Here is a 21452-nt window from a genome sequence, read left to right as displayed (position 1 = left end):
AATTCTGTGCTACTCTGTGTTAGAAGAAAGGATGATTTAATCATGTTTTACTGTTAGAACCTTCTCAGAAGGCTTCAGAAAAAAAAACTTTTTCTCTACACCACTGCTCAGTTTCTCCAACTTAAATTCATGTATTGTGTTTACATGAAGACAATGGAACATATTCTTCATAATTAGAACAAGATGAAAACTAAAAGGAAAATTAAATCTCCAACAAAACCTCACTGACAGGAAAAAAGAAAAAGAAAAAAGAAAAAAGAAAAAAAAATGCAACAAGCCAACAAACAGTCCAAGGTTTGAAATGTTTTATAAAGTAGCCTATGGAAGAGACTTGATGCTTGACAGAAAAAAGTGATCCCCCAATTTTTGGATTTAGCTACTACATGAAGCACAAAACTAAGGAAATATTTGGATTTCATGAGCATTTTAGTGTCAGTTTCTTCACTAAATTTGACAGGGCTCATCAGCAGGTTTCAGTGCAGTCTGGGATTGTTCCAGTGCTGCCTCCCCACCTTCCTGCATCACTGTTGGACATTGAACCATTTTGGTTTAGCTCAACCCAAAGGAAAACAAATAATCAAACAAACACAAAAGCATTGTCAGCTGTAGTTTTGAATGCATTGCTGTTGTTAGAACATTTTAATGAAGTCTTAGAAAGCTGGAATTCTGTCAGAAGACAGGCAAGGGTCTGTGCATTCAAATGACAGTTATCCTCTTCTGGTTATTTTTCTAAAACACTTTCCTGTGTTAACACCTACATGACCTCTCTGATTTTCCTGTTGAATTTGACTAACTGACTTCTGCATCTTGCCCTGGGGATTCAGCATAGAGGCTGCAGCGTCCCTCCAGTGCTTGCCAGTATATCCATGTCCCTCCTATACCAGGAGCCCAGAATTGGACACACCACTCCAAGTGCGGTCTTGTCACCGAGTAGAGGGGAAGGATGACATCCCTCCACCTGCTGTTAATACTTTGCCTAATACAGCCCAGGATACCATTATCTTTTGTAGGGACAGGGGCACATTGCTGTCTCATAGTTCAACTTGGTGTCCACCAGGACCCCCAGGTCCTTTTCTGCAAGCCTGATTTCTAGCTGGCTGACCCTCAGCATGTACTGGTGTCTGGGATTGTTCATCCCGATGTGCAGGACTCTGCACTTTTCCTTGTAGAACTTCATGAGGTTCTTGTCAGGCCATTTCTCCAACCTGCTGAGGTCCCTCTCAATGGCAGAATGACTCTCTGGTGAGTCAGCCACTCTATTTTTTTTGCTGTTTCTAAGGAAAATGTCTGTTGGTTGGTCCTCTGCTTTTGAAATTAATGAGACCGTGATACTTCACAGATTTTGTTGTAAATGGAGATCTTGCATTAACATATGATTAAATCACATGTATTGCCATCTGCTGATAGCAGCTAAAACTGCAGCTTCACAAGAAGTGTTTTCATTGCCTGGAGTTTCTAACAACAAAAGATAATTCATATAGTTTAACAAAGACTCCATCCTTGTGTAGAGTGAAAGACCTAGAAGCTAGTGGTATGACAACATTCATCAGCACTGCTTATATTTCTAACTTTGCGCATTTTTACAGATTGAGTGACATGCTAGATGTATGAAGAAACTTTTGTGACACTTTTCGTTATTGGGACGGTCAAAATATAACATAAATAAAAAAATAATAGTCTTCCATACTTTTTCAGAAGTTAGAAGTATGAAGTCAATTTATGTACTTTGACAGATATGCATGGAGAGCTCGAATTTATGTGTGAATTTTGCACCAAATAGAAAAATATGTATATGATAACAAAACTAATATTCTCTCCCTGAATTTGAATCAATTGTCTTGGTTAGGAATGTGTGACACAGCATATCAGGACAGAAAGTGGACAGTGAAGCCTCCAAAGCCTCAGGAAGAATTAGGAAACATTAGAAGAAAAAGAAATGAAAACCCTCTCCATGCCTTGTGTTCAATCGCCTTGCCTCATTTTGCGGATGGCTCTAAAGTAGACACAGGATTTAGAGTACCAGGACCACCACTAGTATTAAACCTTTGATTATGGCATCATATCATGGCAATGCTAGAGCCAGGAATGTGAGTCTGTTTTTTTCCAAGGATCTTATCTCAATAAATGATGACAGAAAGCTGCTGTGTTTACGGACAAGGTTGAGGGTACTCTGAAAAAGCTCTTCCAAGATTGCCTTTGTTTTTCAGCAATGATTTAAGCCTATGCAATGAAAAGCTCACTGACAAGTCATAGCTTTAGAGTTTTCTGTAATTTATTCAGTAGCTGATGATCTGCATTTTGTCCAGCTCATATTAATTTGGAGACAGGCTTTTTAAAATTTTATCTTGACTTGTTCTGTGTATTTGATACAAGTATATTTATTTCCCTTATCAAATGAATTGTTGGATATTCTGAAGAGACCAGGAATAATGTAGGAGACTCAACCTGCAGCTGACTTGCAAAAAATTAACATATTGTACGAGTTTGTCCAGGGCTGCCAAATAATAAAAATTATTTCTGTTAAGGAGCTGCTCAGGTGATGAGCAGAGAATGAACTAATAGTATCAAAGTTTTTGCCAATGAAGGGATATTCACATATCAAAGACTGATACTATCATTGACACTACTTGGCTTCCACCATATTAGTTCAATAAACTAAGGCTGAAAGTATATGGAAGTTAAAGTAAGTTTTCTTTACTGTAGAGTTTTCATAACAAACCTCAGTCAAATGGGTCTTACGAGAAATCTGCCATATCAGTAGTTGAAAAGATTCTAAATAGCGTGTTTCTGTTTTTTTTTTGTTTTTTTTTTGTTTGTTTTTTTTTTTTCCTCATGAAAACATTTTTCTTGATGCCCAAATTGCCTTTTTATGTAGTTATACATATATTTTTATAGTGTCTACTGCATGAAAAAGATTTGTTCTAGTATTAAACTTTTCCCAATCATAGAATCATCAAGGTTAGAAAAGACCTCCAAGATCATATAATCCAACTATATCACCCACTAACCCATGTCCCTAAGTTCTAGGTCCCACATTTCCATAAACACCCCCAGGGACGGTGATGCCACCACCTCCCTGGGCAACCTGTTCCAATGCCTGACTACTCTTTCTGAGAAGAAATGTTTCCAAATTTCCAACTTAGACCTCCCCTGGTACAACTTGAGGCCATTCCATTTAGTCCTATTACTAGTTACCTGTGAGAAGAGGCCGACCCTTAGCTCCCCACAGCTTCCTTTCAGGTAGTTGTAGAGAGCAATGAGGTCTCCCCTGAGCTGTTTCTTCCCCAGACTAAACAACCCCAGTTTCCTCATCTGCATCTCATAAGACTTGTGTTCCAGGCCCTTTGTCAGCTCCTTAGCCCTTCCCTTGACACACTCAGGGGTTTCAATGTCCTTCTTGTACCGAGGGGCCCAAAACTTAACACAGCACTCAAGGTGCGGCCTCAGCAGAGCAGAGTACAGGGGGATGACCACCTCCCTGGTCCTGCTGGCTACAATATTCCTGATACAAGCCAGGATGCCGTTGGCGTTCTTGGCCACCTGGGCACACTGCCAGCTCATGTTCAGGTGAGCATCAATCAGCATCCCCAGATCCTTTTCCTCTGCATAGCTTTCCAGCCAATACTTCAAAAAAGTTTTTGGTATTCTTCAGTTGTTTAACCTTATCCTCTTGGGATTCTTTTAGCTCCTAGGAGCAGGCACTGATCAAGTACATGGGCAGTGTTATGAATAATCTTTAATTTAGCAGCTGAGGAATTTGTCACTGAGTTGACTACTACTAGCACTGTTCTAGATTACTGCCCTTTGTTTGTATTATATCCACTTGATTTTACAGGCACTGTGAAGCACAGAGGTATTAATAGACCTATTTGTTTTGCTGAAGGCAACATGCCCTCAGTTATTCCACAGAATTTGCTTTTGTACCTCAGGGTTTTAGTATTTTGCTGAAGCTTCATATTCAAGGTTTTAAATTCTGTCTCCTGATCATGATGAAATAAGCTTCTGGAAGCTTTCAGTCTATGTTTTTCCCTACAGAAAAAGATGGGTTATTGTTAGTTTTATAGTGCTTACCACTTAGCAAGTCAGTGGAGGAACCAGACTGGAGTACAAATCTGAGTTGGGGAATATGGAGGGCTTGTTTTGCTCTGATCCTAATGCTCCAAGAATATGCAATGGTCAAAGTCCACAGAGGGGAACGACTGAAGGTGATTACAACCTTTTCTATTCTTCTGGCATGCACAATGGTGAGGAGAATTTTGAGCTCTGCCACCTGTGCCTGCTAAATCCTTTGCAAACAAGCAGCCTGAAAAATGTAATGAAACTTTGTGTGGAAAGCAGACAAAACTGAATGCTACTTTCTTTGATGGAGTGTTATATAGTGTAGGGTGTTTATTGCAGATTGAGTACATTAAAGTGGATATAGCATTTAGGAGGACTTGGTATGTGTTTTACATGGGACATTGAAGGCTGTGGAATTATAAATTCTGAAGATTTTAGTGCTCACAAGTGCATTCTGTCTAAAACAGTGCAGGCTAAGACTTCTGGTCATGCCTTTTAATCTCTCCAGCCGTACTTACTATAGTAATAAGTACTTCAAGGCCTGCAACAATAATGTAAGAAACAATGTGTTTTTTTTTTTTTTCTTTTTTTAATTCTCATCTCAGACAAAACATGCAATAAGGTTGCACTGAGGTGTAAATCTGGAGTGAAGCCATAGCTAGGCAGCAAGTACAATTATCTGAGCACTGTGTCCATTCAGCAGCATAGCAAGTGCTGTGAGCAGTCAGAATAGCAGACAGTGCATGATATCAGATGTTGCCATTAAAGAAAACAGCTGTATTCATGTAGCCAGCCATTCATTTTAGGTAGGATAATGCTGAGATTATGATTCAAAGTAGAAAAGAGCATCATAATTAAAAGAAATATATATACACACACTTTCATATAAACTTCCAAATGCCTGTGGCTTCAAATCAGACCTAATCTAAAAACCAGAATATATGTGATGGAACATCACAGATTCAGTGATCAAGAACAGTTCAGATAAGTTCCTTTAAACCATATATGCTACCCAAATTCCTTGTGATGTACAATGATAGACATGAAAATCTTTAAACATGGATTCTTCATGAGACTTCTGATGCTTTTCCACTGAACCAGATAATCATATTTGCCAGTAGAGCATAAAACAGATAAGTAGAAATAAAAATACACCTTGCATTACTTTTCACTTAAATTCCAGGTTTTAAGTGAATCTTAAAAGACATTATTTCAGAAACGCCAGAAAAGCCTCAGGTAGCACCAGAAACAATACTTGAAAAGCTCATTTCATGAAAGGAATTTCATGAAGGTTCTTGACTTAGCTGTTAGATTTGCCTTTTAATTTGCTGCCCATAGACTTCTACCCAGGCAAGATTTTTTTTTTTTTTTTTTTTGAACAATGCTTACCTGTGTGACATCAGCACAAGATTATTTGCCTTTCTGTTACAAGGTAGTGTCTAATCACTGTTCAGGAGCTGACCATGTTACTTTGGAAGTCAATAAGCAAAAGTGATGCAAGTCAACTTTTATTTTTTTTACACAAAATTAATTTATGATATTTGTCGCCTGAAGGTGGCTGCCCAGCCAGGGACTCTTTGATGTCTCTGTCACTGCCCTGATCTTGCCCTGATGAAGGTTCATGCCCCTTGGGGCAGTTTTGACCCTCCTGGGGCTGCCCTCATCCTGCCCTGATCCCTCCTGGTGTGACCTCCTGCTGCTCCCAGACATGATCAGCGTAACCATTCACTGAGCTGTGAAAAGATGTGAGATAATGAGGATGTTAGGTACAGACTTACTATTAATGCAGTTCAGGCTCATCTGACTCATTTGGATGCAGCAGGTTAGGGGAGGGCTGACATAAGTATTGTATTACATAGAAAAAGGCCTCTTCAGTAGCACAGCTACAGTTCCATGATTTCTGCTTGCTTTCACACCCTCATCCAGAACTACCTGATTTTACCATATGATTCAGTAGAGCAGGATATGAATTTTGTGTACCTGAAAGTAAAAAAGTCCATGCTGAAAAGAGTCACCTTGGCAAAAAAGGTCTGCTAAAAGATCATTTATTGCCTTAAGTTTTAGAGTATATTCGGAAACCAATGGAAATGCACCTCGAACCATGGAAAATCAACAAATAGAACATTTAATCTTGTTAGAATCTGAGTGCAGCTGACGTGCAACATTGTCAGGAAAGAAATTACAGTGATTATTTGATCATTAATGGGTTGTGGCACTGTATTTAAATGTTAATTGCAAGCAAAATTGAACCTTGCAAATTAACTGAGGCACTAATATTTGTACCAAACATAATGATATCACTGTTCTTTAATTTCATCTTTATTTCTTTTGGATATATTGATAGATCTTTTTAGATAGATTGATGGGCAGACAGCTATCAAATGGTCTATCAACTTAGTGATATGAATATGTGGACCAATACTTTTCACTTACTTTGCTGCAGGTTGTTCCATCAGTTTCAGATGTGGTAAAGGGATAATTAGTTTGATCTTCAACCTTTGTGTACCATGCATGCTTCAACACTTTGAATCTGTAGTAAGTGTCGCTGACAAGGAGATACAGATTGGAACTATATTAAAAAAAAAAAAAGGCGTATTTGTTAAAAAAAAAATTGTTATGCTGAACAAATTCATTTAGGAACAGGCTAACTTCTCTGAATCTGTCTGTACTGGGTGTATTTTTGTCATCTATTACATATTAAAACCACTCAGTATTGTTCAGATTGTATTGCTATTATATAAAGACAGACTATATTAAAAGCATTTTTTGCAATATTGGTGTGCTGTAAAACTGAACATGCTGTCTATGCAGTCATTTATTTGTGCTATGTGTTCAGTCATTCATTTATGCTGTTCATTTATGTGCTAGAGTAGCAGCAGAATGGTACCAGATTAAATTGATACAGTTTGTCCTCAATACCTGCTTAACACTTGGTCTCTGAGGGTAAGCAGAAACATAGGATGTAGCTGCATGCTATCTTATCTCCAGTGGCAAGGCTGCTTTCAAATGCTTGCATCCTATTTCTGCTGCTGACCTTTCCCACATCACGTCACAATTTGACTCCTCATTCTGTGCTGTCACAATTGTTTGTGGAACTGTGCTATATCTTATCTATAGATAAGAGCTCTGCACTAAGCTATCTTAATAAAATAGTGACTTAGTCACTAACACTGGGCAGCCCCCATTTTAAAGGTACACCAGAGAGGGCAGGAAGCAGTGGAACCAGTTTGGAACCAGTCTCTTTTCAGTTGTGCCCAGAAAGAAGACGAGAGGCAATGGACACAAACTGACATACAGGAAGTTCCACCTGAATATGAGAGGGTACTTCTCTACTGTGAGGGTAACAGAGCACTGGAACAGGTTGCCCACAGAGGTTGTGGAGTCTCCTTCTCTGAAGATATTCAAAACCCACCTGGATGTCATACTGTGTGATGTGCTCTGGGTGACCCTGCTGGGCAGATGATCTCCAGAGATCCCTTCCAACCTCAGCCGCTCTGTGATTCTGTGATTCTGTGAACTCTTGGAAACACAGACTCCTGCATCTACAAAAGTAAACCACAGATAAGACTGGATTTGGCTTGTCTACACTAAGAAGTTGCATTGTGGTATAATGTGGACCTTGAGAAAAAAAAAAAAAAGGTGTGTGCAATTCATCTATATCATACTGAATATAGATGTGGCCCAGAGACCACATTCAGGCTACATTTATATCTGCAATTCTTTTAGTTCTTTTTGAATACTACTATCACATTTTTTGGTATTAATATAACTTTTTTTATTGGCAATGATTAATAAGTTAACGCTCAATATATGTCTCTCTTCGTATATCAAGGATTTTCCTGTGTAGTTAATAAACTAAAGTGAGCTATTATTAACTTGAATTTCTGAAGAAGACAGGCAGCTTCATTATGAAGCTCCCAATTTAATTACAACTGCCAAACATGTTAGAGTTCTTTCACTGCTTCTTTTTACAAGTCCTTGCAGAATCATAAACTTGAATGTTATATTAATTATTCCTCCTGAGATGTTCTTTTTATTAAAGAAGTAGTGAAATGGAGTTTTAGAACATAATTATTAACTATCTGAGTTCTTAAAATCATAACTTATTGAGCATGGTCTAACTTTGTATTTACAGAAATTATTTGAATTTTTCCCTGTATTTATTTATTTATTTTGAATTATAAGCCATTCCCACATATATAAAAGCATAGAAACTGGGTTTTTGTTTAATAAGTAATATGAGTTTTCAGTAAAGGAAGCACAAAATAGTTCATAAAACATGTTTTGTAGATAAAAGAGTATCTCCCAACTTGCATGAAAATAAACGCTTATTGTATATGTGGATATAATCTTTTTGGGCATATTTGAAGCATAGAATGTCAATATTGTAACAGAAACAGGACTGGACACCTGGCTATATTTTTGTCTGTAAAGTGAATTTCAAGTCAGACCAAAAAAACACTCCCAAATATTTTCAAAATATCAAAAAAAAAAAAAATAAATCCCAATGATAAAATTTGGAAACGAAAGTAAGGCACCCAGAATCACTGGATATACATAAAAAATAAATTTTCTTCAGGCATTTGAGTGACAGCTCCAAAGAAAAACAAAGAAAAACATAAGCAGTATGGATAAGAGGATCCAGAACACATTCCGGAGCATTTCAAGAAGTGTATTGTTCAAATCCTTACCACTTTTTTTTTTTTTTTTTTTTTTTTTTTTTCAGGCTGGGTCACACTGAGGGATTCTAGTAGTTAAATACACAGCAATAATTGCATTTTATATTAATTAATTTTTAACTTGAGCTTTTTCTTATAGCATGTTTTTTCTAATATTTTAATTCCAATCCTGACTTCTGTCTTGTTAATAAAATCTATGCTCTGTTTCACCGTTAACCTTGTCCAATGTTGTAAATGCAAAGTGAATCAGGGTAGAGCTCTTACTACAGACATAACACACAATATTTGCATAAATACAGAAGCAAGGAATTTTAAGGGAACTGCCACCTCCAGTGAAGCAAATATAAACCAGCAGATATATCAGTGTCAGGCTTCTTTTGCTAAGGTATCTTAAATCAGTGTTAGGGTGTTTTTGTTTGTTAAAGCTATTTAAATGCCATTTAAATGTAACTCTAAGATAATAGCTGTCTTTCATGAGAAAAAAATAAAAATAAAAATCCTCTACATACAACACAGTAGAAATGTAGACCTGTATTCACCTAAGTGTCCTTGTGAGGACACCATGCAACATCCTTGTACAGTAGGGCACTTAAGCATTTAAACATTAGTATTAGTCATAGATGAGTACATTGTGGGAAATTTTTATTTTTTTTGCTAACAATTGTAAAGAAGGTGAACAACTCCTTCCATTCTTTTGACCCTAGCTTGCAAACCCTAAGTAGCAAACTAAACATTCATGAAAGATTAATTACTTAGGAAATTAGTATCTTCTTATATTTCAGTCGGTGAAACTTCACCAGTGCCATCCGTTCAGTGACAGACAGGAGGACGATGTTGAATTTATCGTGAACCACTCAACCTTCAGACAATCTCCTATTTAGGTAGCAGCTGGAGCAGACCTGAGAAATAAGTCACAATGTCTAAACATGAAAACCCAACAAACATTGAAGGAAATGGTAATTACAACTATAATTATACATCTTAAACTTTTATTTTTCTGCATGTAGCTCAACAATGTGCAAATTTTGTCTTCTTGTCATTCCATTTGATATAAATTTTCCTTTATTTTAATTTATCCTTTGTTCAGAAATGTATTTTAGTTGGTTGTTGAAAGCAACTTTGCTGTAAGTTTGCTAGCTATAGGATATCTGTGTGGTTCTCTACTAGTTCATAAATCAAAAGCATGCAACCACAGCCCTGTTACCTGTTGTACTCTACAAGGATCCTTAAGAAAATTAGGATTTTATGTGGCCTCTGTAAGGTGCACAACTTTTCCATTGTTTATTGCTTTCAGTATTTAGTATTAAATTCTATCATATTCTTCGTAGTAGCATAAATGCTTCATGAAGCATTAACAATATTTCTGCACTGATGCTTCTCTGTTCTGGATGCTAGTAAATGATTTCTAGGATTATAAATAATGACATTTCTTGTTCTGGCAAAATGCAAAACAACAGTATTATATGAACTGTATGTATGGTATGAACAATATTACTATTACCAAAATATTGATATTTTTGATTTGTGACAAACATAAAATTAATAATCTTCATCACAGAAGGAAATTTTCGTGTATGTTATTCTGAAATGGTTTCTGAATGTATTAATTCTTGTTAAGCCTCACTAAGTACCAAGGCTGTTACTATGAAAAAGTCTTTCTGTGTTTTTTAATCCATACTTATAATGTAAAAGAATAGTAAGAGTAATAGTAATCACTTCTGTTGAAAATATCATAAGGGATTGCTTAACATTCTAGCAGAATATAAACCTTAGTGCATTTTAGTGTTGATAAAATTTTGTTTCCTCTTGTTTGAACACCTTCATCCCTCCCTACCTCCTTCCCTCTTCTTTTCCTACAAATATTGATACTGATAAATTTATTTTTTAATAAGTACATGCTATTGGATCTCATTTTAGCGTGAGGGAAACACACAATTTAATGTAGCATATGTAGAATTTTATCTGAATAAGAAGAAAATGGGCATGATCTTAGAACATACATATTTTTATTAACGTTTCTAATGAATGATTTCTTATGTTATCAAGGTCCTAAGTTTTCTGTAATCATCTGCCTTCTAGTCTCATATATTGGACTGAGTCTTCTGACTAGAATTAGTCAGCACAGAGCTCAGACACTAAACTTTTTACAATTTTGGTACAGTATCTTTTGCTTCATCATTGCTGACAGTTTTGAGGAGTATTTTTTCAAAGATTGGACTGCAGAAGAGTTGCAGAAACACAGTTTAAGGCCACAGATTTTTTATATCTTCTGCTCTAGTGAAGCCTTGTTTTGGCCTTTCTTCTTGTTTCATAGCATGTTTTCTACAAAATCTGGAATGGTAGAAGTTGTATGGTCTATTTCACTAAGATCATGAACGTGAATTAACTCTCCTAGGCTTCCCATAAAGAAAATGACTTACCGCGCAAATCTTCAGAGTGGTTGTTTAAAAGAGATCAAAAGAAAAGAGCCTATAACAACAATAAAATCAGCATAAAAATGTCAGCTGTAGATACTTAGACTGTCTTAGAAGAGCTGTTTCCCCACAAGATAGTAAAAAATGCAACTGGGCTAAGATCAACCAAGAATGCTGCATTTGTAGCTTGAACATAGGCTGTATCTTTTTTTTTCTTTTTTTATATATATAAACTTTTGTTCCTCCCATGTTAACACCACTATGAGTGAATGAGAATAAGCTAAATAAATCACATTTCAAACCTGAAAAGGTCAGATTGGTATGATTTACTGTCATCTCAAGCTTTCTAGAATGCATTGGACATTTAATATTCTGATCCTAATTTTTGCAGTAAAAACTGCAATGAAAATGAAAAATTGCCCACCATCAAGCTAACTGTGTGATGAAGAGAAAATGTAAATGCAGCTTCTCCCTGTTGCTTTATTACGGTTAGCAATGGGTTTGAAAGCTTGTCAGAGGTGTAATCTTGGGTAGGCCAAGCACTACATGTTTAGATGTCTATTTAGTATACGAAGTGGAATAGGCAATGACCTGTAAAATATTATCTATGCTTTCATGAAGGGGCTGAAATTCTGAGGAGTTCCTTGTGGAATTATCTTTCTCCTCTGCCTTTTGTGAGAAACAACACTCACACCTTGGGGTGTGTAAATACACCCTGAAAGGAAACTGGAAGAGGAGACTGTAATCAGATGGAATCCCCACTGTTAGCCCCAGTGCCTGCTGGATCTGCCATGGCTCAGTCTGTTGTTTTAGTAGAATATTTAGCAGACATGTCATTTTTTCTTACCAGTGGAAAACCAATGATCAATTTACGGATGTGAATTGAAATTAAATAATATTTCTCCTACATTTGTTTCATGTAGTAATTTTCAAATATTGACTAGGCTACGATTTTGGGCAAATTCTCTTTAGTAGCACAGTGGAAAAGCATATTGCCCCCTCTAGCAATATCTTGAACCTCTTTTGCTGCAGTGGTCTGCAGGCTACAGCCCGCCACTAATTCTTAAGGGACACATTGGTGGCTTCATGACATCATAGTACAAATATTCTGGCTAGTTTAGTATTTACATCATTGCCAGTTTAGGTGCGAAAGAATAAGCACTTTATTTGCTTGTGTGAGTGTAACTGAATATGAATGATTTTACTTCATAAATTTATAGCTAATGCTGAACAGGTTATATAAATATATATTTAAGTTGCAACTACTATTTCTGTTCATAGGAACTAAAAAATGCAACACGAACTTGGAAAACCACAAAAAAGTATGGTCTCAAATATCAGTAGTTCTACTAATCCCAGAAATGAAATTCTTATTTATTATTTTTGTTTTTCAATATATATTTCAATAATAATAATAATCTAGGACACATTCAAGGGCAGCTATGAAGGTGTTCTTTCCATTATTACGGCTATGAAATTATTTTTTCTTCTTTAATGAAATTACTGGAAAGCTGAGGGAAGAGATGAATTCTCAAACACTGAAGGCCGGGAAAGTTATTTTCAGTGATGTGTTTTAGCCTCTGCCCATGTAGGACACTTTGTATGAGCTGTGTATCTGGCGTTTAGCCTATTCAAGGTGAAATTCTCTCTACTGCATTTCTGAAGTCATCCTGTAACCTTCAGTTTAAATTTTAGTATTTAGCTATATGCAGTGCATAGCTAGTATCTTTTTTGCTTCCAAGAATTAAGAATATAAATAGAAGGCTTTGGGTTTTGACAGATCAGTTTGAATCTCTAAACAGCTCAATAAATAATTTCACATCTTGTAGTGGGAAGACCAATCACTTTGATGGTTCTGATATTTAATGAAAAATAATTTAATGAAAAAAACAACTGGAAACTGGCCAAACAAAATCTATGCAGTCTGTTTCTATTTGTTTGCTTTTGGTACTTTGTTTACCTAATGATAATTTCTCAAAATAGTATTCTGAATCTAGATAACATAAAAATGTATCTCATGTAACTCATTATGAAACATGGAAACTTTTATTGAGGATAGGGACTGGGGAGAGGAGCGATCTTTAGCCTAGTTGATAGAGTCAAGCAGAACATTATTAAAAAGGCATAAATTTAAGACATTTTGGAAAGATATAAATAATCTACTTGGCTTATATATATATATATCACATTTATTTTCACTAAAGCTGAGGAGAAAGCAATTTTGAGCCATCAGGTTTGTATGTAAATGTTGTGCAAAGGAGGCCATAAATCTGGAAATAAAACTACAATGTTAATTTTGCATCATATTCATAGTGCAGGTCTGAAAACAAAAGTACAGGAAAAAAATATATTTATTAGACAAGAAAGAAATAATCAGATTTTTGGATTTGGGACTTGGGACACCTACTCTGTTTTTTCATAGAAGATAAAATTTTATGCTTCTATATCTGGAACAGGGTCAATGATGGAAAGAAATTACATGCGTGAGGATTTGGAATACTCTTATGCTTTCTTTCCTTAGATCACTTTTAAATTTTTCTATTTCTTCCAAACTCTCCAGGTTACTCTGGAAATGTAATTACGTGTCAGCAGCCTTCAGTTCTTGGTATCAGTGTTGTCATTTTTTTTTAAATCTCAGCTTTCCCAATGCTCTTCTATTCCATCAGCTCTGGATCTTGTTTAAAATTTTGAGGAGATGTTGCAGTATAAGAAAAAAAAATCAGAAGTGTTTATAAAATTGATCAAGTAGCTTTTGTAGGCTTTTTTTTTTTTTTTTTTTTTTTTTTTTTTTTTTTTTTTTTTTTTATAGCACAAGAGCACAAAGATGTTAGGAAAAAAAATCTCCTTGTCAGTTCTGGAAAAGCAGAGGGACTTAGGCCAAAGTCTTTGCAGATAACTAGTTCATCGTTGTTGAACATCTGTACTTCCATTAATAACTTTTTTTTTTTTTTTTTTTTTTTACAAATCATGGTGGAGATCTGTTAACCTTCCTTTTCTCCTTCTGTCTGTGCAAGTTACATTTACCTGGTATTTCAAGTGTGGGACTCGGCTCTTACTCAAGCATAAATCTTGTTTGTATATAAACCTTTTCCTGGGGACATATAAAAAGTTTGTGTGACCACATGGAAGATGGAATAATAGGGTGAAACATGTATTCAGTGTCAAGTTTTACTGCATTTTTGTGTTCCAGAAGGGGAACTGGATTTGTGGCAAAAGTGTACTGTAGTAAGTCATAGGTGCCCTACATCTCAGTGGTGGGAAAGTCATTCATGGGGACAGCAAGTATGTCAGGCTTTATATTGCCTTATATTGCAGGCAACATCCACTCTAACCCCGCTGCTCCAGTCCCCTCCTCCAATGCCCAGCACTGGGTAAGCTGTTTTCTCCACTGCTTAGAAATACACAAAGAGTATGAGCTTTCAATTGTTAAAGTCTCAAATCCTAGATAATTAACTCTGTACCATTTCACTCTTCTGCTGTAGACTTTTGTTGAATTCGTGGTATGTTATTTCTGGTGTGTTTGATAGTTATTTTTAGTGATATTTTTCCTCACACAATGTTCTGAGACACCATTGTATTTATGTGATTAGAAATAATATTACGAGAATGCAAGCAAATACCTAGAAATAGATAATATATATCTCTTGTTATTCTTTTTGACTGAGACTTCACATGCATTTGTTATCTCATATGACCTTATATGGTTGTTTCTGTATTTTGGGCACCTGGTTTATTAGCTGTCTAGGCTAACACCTTTCTGGCACTGGAAAAAAATAAATCCATTCTTAATTCCTTGCAGATCATTATCTGTAGATGATCAAATTCATTGTATTAATAATTAATTGATACAAATTAAATTTGTAACTTAGAATAGACAAAAAGTCAATTTTGAATCATATTTGAACATGTTTGAATCATATACAAATCATTTTTTTAAATTATTATTATTATTTATTTTTTCCAAAGCATGGGAACATAGAATTGCTCTTACTAGCAATTGGTTTTTAGTAGTAGCAGTGTGGGCAGTAATATTACAATGGGACATATTTTCTGGGTTAGTTCCAAGAATCATTATCACCCCCACACTGAAAAAATAAGGTAACTTTATTGGCATAAAACAAAATAAAACAAATTAAATCCAACCCCCACTCTGCTACATGACCACTTCATAGCAAAGACTTCTATAGTTTTATAAATTTTGTTCTGTGCTCAATTTCCTCACCAGCCAACATGTCGATATTTTGAACTCCTCCTGAGCTGTATGCTGACATTTTTCATTTTGTCTCTGGCTTGAGCCCAGTCTACCTTTCTTTAGCCTAGCTGGCATATACGTTTCTAAACATAAATAAGACTTTAAGTGATATGACAGCTTATTCAAATTACACCTTTTACACCTTTGTTGCCTTTAGTCTAGAAATATAATAAAGTTTCCCTTAAACTACCAGGGAAAAATAAGTAAACAAAGCAGGAAATAATTGGTTTTCCTAGAACATAGGAGTTAGAGGCTATAGTTTCAGATATACCTAATAATATCTGTATAATTAGGGCCAGATGCAGTATTCTGGAAGAAGTAACAGCTGAGAAATAATTTGTGCTGAGGTCACATAAATTCACATTATTTGACTCAAAGCCTCATTACCTGAAATTAGCCCTGTGAGTGCTAATAATGTGAAGAAATGAGGTCTCTTCTGGAACATTGTGTAATTCTAGAGAGCACTGTATTGAGACTTGCTTTCAACCAAGGCTTTGCTGAGCTTTTGATAAGTAGGATCACATGAAGATCTGGTTAAAAAAGAAGAAAAGTTATAGACCTAAAAGAATAGTGATTATTTTTTGCCTACAATAAAGACTATACATTTCTACTTTAATAAGCAAGAGAATCAAAAATGTTCTTCAATTTTCACACAGAATGGCAATGCACTACCTGCAGAATGCCTCTCTACTGTTTCTCTGTGCTGTGTTTTGTGGAAGAACATTTAAATTTATTGCTAAACTGCATTTGGATTTAGTGTTACCATGAAATGTAATTTGTGTATAGTTGAAGTACTTCTCTGGTTATTCAGTAAGACACAGTTTGCCACAAGCAACTAAAGTGCTGAGTTATGAGCTGCCTAGCCTCTTGCTTTCCTCTTTGAAAAACATTACACTCTTAATGATCTGACATAGCTTTCTAATAATAATACTGTTGAATAAATTTATAATTATTTATCTCTCATTACTCAAATATCTACCCAATTAACAAGATTGTTCTTTGCATGATGTGAGCAAAATCCCCAAACATAAAAAGTTGATTATTGATACATGTTGTCTGAATTACAGGAATAGCTATAGTGTGGGTACATAGCTGGGTATGAATGCACAAATTTATGAATGTACGAATGCACATATATGTGTTATTCAGGACAGACCTCAGTGACTTTGCTTCTCCTAACACCAACAGCTATTACAGCTGACACAATGAATGATTTCTAGTTCTACCTTGAGCTTTAGAGTTTCTAGTAACATGGATCATGACAAAAAGTGCAGTGTATTCAATGAAATTAGAGGATCTGGTGTGTTGTGTGGCTTCTATCTTTTAAAAATAAACTATAGTGCAATGCTTTCTGCATCACATCCCAAGACCTGGGAGAGATCTCTTTCTGTGGACGCAGCAGAAAGACAAATCCCCAACATTCTTTATTCTGCAGGTCTGACTGAGTTTTGATGGATGCAGTACAGGGAAGGCTGAGGTGCTCTTTGAATGAATGTCAGCAAAGTGCATGACAGTGAGCCTTAAGCAAACGCAGTAATTGTCTATTTAACAATAAAACGTAAAAGTAATAGAACAAGGTGGTGTTTTTTGGGTGGTGGTGGTGGTAAAGTTTTGATTTGTTTTATTTTATTTTAAAAGTGCAATCTCAGAAACAAAATGGGCATGTTTTATATCTTTAGGTGAGCATGAGACTGCAGAGGCAGGAATGGTCTGAAGTTCACTTTGGAGTTATAATTTTAATTTTTTAAAGAAATCATTTTTTGAAGATGGACTTGTATCTCTTTGGAATGCATGTGCCCTTCTTCTAGATGCATGATTCCATTCTATTCTTCTATTTTGTTGTTTGTTTGTTTTTTCCTTAATTGCTTAAAAAAACTTGTTATCACTTGTGTGCCTGAACAATTCTGTGAAAAAAAAAAAATAAACACACAGGAATCACTATTCACATACACTCTCCTCTAACAACATTCCTAGTACTTTCTTCAAGCAGCCTGAAATCTATTAGTTTAACACATCATTTTGCCTGAAATATTGGATTCAGATTAACACATTTGTTACCCTTATGCTATTAAAATTAACTAAACCCCAACAGCAACATTCTGCTTTCTTTAATCCTGTGTTTCATAGTCCATTGTTACTTTCACGACTATGTCAATATGATGCTAATTCCAGCATGATGCACTTTCACTGGTAATGCACGTTTCAGTATATGTAATAAACCTCCAACTGCTTTCTTATTGTATATACTCATCAGAATTTCCAGTGAGGCCAATCTTGTATCATTAAGTACTTCCCTGGGATTTTCTGTTTGGCTAGAGGGAATCAGCAAAAGCATTAGTTGCAAATAAAAGACCATGCTCTATTGTTACATGCAAAGTATCTCTTCAGAGTTGCCTGTCGTCATCTTTGCAGGCTTTCAATAGCAACGTAATGATCTTTGTCAAATGCAGATCCAGTTACTGTCAGCAACAGAAGGCATACGTCCAGAGAGAACAAAGGAGCACTTATTTTCACATTCCACTGATGATATTGTGATAACATTTTTGTACAGTTAAAAAAAAAAAAAAAAAAAAAAAAAAAAGTGTGCAGATGCTGTGGAATTGATAGAAATCACAATTTCAATGAAATGTTTTGTAGAGGGAACATAAATCCCTACATATGTCCTATTTTTAAAACTTCTGTCAAATTTTGGATAAAAGTACTTTGTACATTATTGTATGCAGTGAAAAAAGACACAAGATTCCTTCTTGTTTGCAGCCTTATGTATTTTACTGTTCTTTAGTACTGGGTAGGACTAAGTTGTGCCTGACAGCTACAATAGTCCCTTGATAAATCTGTGTGTATATAAATTTTCAGTGAATCTCTTGTGGGTTAATAAAATCCATGAAAGTAACAAGGGAATGAGTGGAATGAGCGGAAAGAAAAGCTCAGAAGAATTATGGATGAGTACACCAAAGATAATTGTAGTTTCCTCTTGCCTGAAAAATACAGCATAAAGATAATGACATGTCACCTGTCTCATCCGTACAAAGAGGAAGTTAGACAACATATGTCTGAAAATACATGCTATGTATGAGCCTAATGACAGCTTCCATTCAAGGTAATATTTCTTAGTCATTAATCCCTTGCTACCATGTATCTTTCAATATTACATTGGCATGTCTCAAATGATGTCCGACATCCACAAACTGCAACAAGGATACCTGAAAGAGAACCTATTAGCTCTCAGGTATTAGTTAGACTGCTTCTGAAGAAACATTGCTGACAAACAATACTAACAGTTTCAGTGGTGACATGGTATGTAATATGTTCATATCAATATTTCCAGAGAGTGCTTTATGTAAGTATTTCAGAAGAACATCTCATGAATATACAGTATGATGATATAATGCACATGAAAGAAGGGACTGTTTTTCTTTTCCATATATACATAATCCTCAGCTCAGTGTGTACAAGGCAAATGAACTGGATTATTTCCTGGTTATTGATGGGAAGCAGAAGAAACGCCTCTTATTGCACTTATGGAGAGCACACAAGGAAGAGATCCACTCCAAATTAAAAATGTTTCTATGTAGAAATACTCCTGGCTTCTCTGAACAGGATCTCCCTCTAGAATCTCCAAAGTTTTCATCAACTCTTGAGGGGCAAAGGAGTACTGTGGTAGAGCATAAAAGAGAGCTGAGGTGCTTTTGAGAACTTTTGTCAGATGTTTAGAGATTTGTTTACTAGAACTGAAGATCTGGGAGTAGGTTTCCTTTTCCTCTGGGATTGTGCTCTCTTCAGCGATGCTCTAACTATGAAGCTTCATGCCCTCCAGTCAGTCAAATGAGAAAATGACTCTTTTAATCTTCTTTAATTTCAGCCAGTGCTTATCTTTCACATCTTCAAGAAAATATGAGAATTGCCTGAGAATCATATTAATACTCCTCTTTTCTTCTTCCAATTTCAGGGTGCTGCTTGCTGTTTCTGTTTTATGATTCTCCTGTCCTATATATTTCCTCTGTGAGAGAATTTTTTTTTTTATGTCATAATTTTCAGACTTACCTAATCTACTAGGTAAGTCTAAAATCACTCTTCTAGGTGCCTCAGCACCTAGGAGTGCTGAAAGAAAGAATAACTGTTGTTTTCTGTCTTCATCTTATTTCTTGAAAGCTATTCTCCATGTTCCAAACAGCTGGGTTTGTCAAATGTTGTAAGGGGGCACAATGTGTCAAATGCTAACAATTGGCTAAAACTCCTGAATTTCTAGTGACTAATCCACATTTCACATGCACTGGCCTTTGTTTCCATTCCACAGATGGCAGTGATGTTGACAATGAGGAAGGCAGTGCAGCTGAGAATGAAGAAAATGTCAAAGGAACAGGTTAGTGGGTGTGGATAACTTTGAGGCCACACTCAGGTATTTTTGATTATCTATATGAAACAAGCAAGAGGGAACACCTCCCTCTAACATACTGCCTTCTCTCATGTTTTTGTTTCTGTCATAGATAAAGAGGTGAAGAAAGCAACACCGAGAACCAGAAGGGGACATGCTAGAGGGAGAGCCAGACGTGGTGGTGAGGAGGATGGAGATGATGAAGATGAACCAAGGAGACCTGGGCATCGCAGGCACAGAAACCGGAGAGGACGGGGACGGGCAGGTGGAAATGAGGACAGTGATTCTGATGGGGATCCTGCAAAAGTGAAGAAGAACAAGGCAAATCAGAAATCCAAGGAAGATGGTGAAGAAGAAGAAGATGGTAAAGGTGATAAAAGTGGGAAAGGCAAAAATGAGAAGAAACAGGACAAAAAGGCTGATAAGAAAGGAAAAAAAGAGAAGGCCAACAAGAAGAAAAAAGACAAAAAGAAATCAGGATCTGGGTAATTCAGTGAATTATTATTTTTTAATATAAATCAATTATTTTATGTAAATCCTGATTTCATTTATAGCCGTGAAATATCAAGTGTTAGTATGACTCCCTTATTCATTAGAACACAGAGACTCAAGTCCACTATAGTGGAACATGGTGAGGAGGCTGTCACAGGTACAGGGTGGAACTTGGGGAAATGACCAACCAGACACTTCTGGTAGCCTGAGGATTAGAGACAAATCTGTTTGGTCAGAACAGGAACTTGAGCCAGGGTCCCCTAACTATTGTAAAATGTCGCAAGCTCTTGAGCTGTTCTCTGGAGTGACAGAGGAGGGGAATAAATGACAAAGAGTTGAAAAAGAGTGAGATTTACTCGAATGAGGGTGGAAAGGCCTTGCAGAGGGATCTGGATAGGTTGGAGAGATGGGCAATCACCAACCGCATGAAGTTCAATAAGAGCAAGTGCCGGGTCCTGCACCTGGGACGGGGAAACCCTGGCTGCACGTACAGACTGGGCGATGAGACGCTGGAGAGCAGCCTAGAAGAGAGGGATCTGGGGGTCGTGGTAGACAGCAAGCTGAATATGAGCCAGCAGTGTGCCCTGGCAGCCAGGAGGGCCAACCGTATCCTGGGGTGCATCAAGCACGGCATCGCTAGTAGGTCAAGGGAGGTGATTGTCCCGCTCTACTCTGCGCTGGTGCGGCGTCACCTCGAGTACTGTGTGCAGTTCTGGGCACCACAGTATAAAAAGGACATGAAACTGTTGGAGAGTGTCCAGAGGAGGGCTACGAAGATGGTGAAAGGCCTGGAGGGGAAGACGTACGAGGAACGGCTGAGGGCACTGGGCCTGTTCAGCCTGGAGAAGAGGAGGCTGAGGGGAGACCTCATTGCAGTCTACAACTTCCTCGTAAGGGGGTGTCGAGAGGCAGGAGACCTTTTCTCCATTAACACCAGTGACAGGACCCACGGGAATGGGGTTAAGCTGAGGCAGGGGAAATTTAGGCTTGATATCAGGAGGGGGTTCTTCACAGAGAGGGTGGTTGCACACTGGAACAGGCTCCCCAGGGAAGTGGTCACTGCACCGAGCCTGTCTGAAATTAAGAAGAGATTGGACTGTGCACTTAGTCACATGGTCTGAACTTCTGGGTAGACCTGTGCGGTGTCAAGAGTTGGACTTGATGATCCTTAAGGGTCCCTT

The 21452-nt window shown here is 36.8% G+C and overlaps 1 protein-coding gene across 1 annotated transcript in view; it reads left to right on the top strand.

The window, feature by feature from the left end:
- Positions 1 to 16655: 16655 nt before the first annotated feature.
- TMC1 (transmembrane channel like 1) overlaps positions 16656 to 21452 on the top strand; it is a 65120-nt gene continuing 60323 nt past the window's right edge. The window contains exons 1-3 of the mRNA XM_038170439.2: positions 16656 to 16704; positions 19702 to 19767; positions 19892 to 20264. Of these exons, the coding sequence (XP_038026367.2) occupies positions 16656 to 16704; positions 19702 to 19767; positions 19892 to 20264 (488 nt within the window). The remainder of the gene's footprint in view (positions 16705 to 19701; positions 19768 to 19891; positions 20265 to 21452) is intronic.

The sequence above is a fragment of the Anas platyrhynchos genome, chromosome Z (assembly GCF_047663525.1).
Source record: "Anas platyrhynchos isolate ZD024472 breed Pekin duck chromosome Z, IASCAAS_PekinDuck_T2T, whole genome shotgun sequence".
Classification (NCBI taxonomy): Eukaryota; Metazoa; Chordata; class Aves; order Anseriformes; family Anatidae; genus Anas; species Anas platyrhynchos.
Note: the sequence above shows the minus strand (reverse complement) of the source record. Positions and strands in the feature narration are given on the sequence as shown.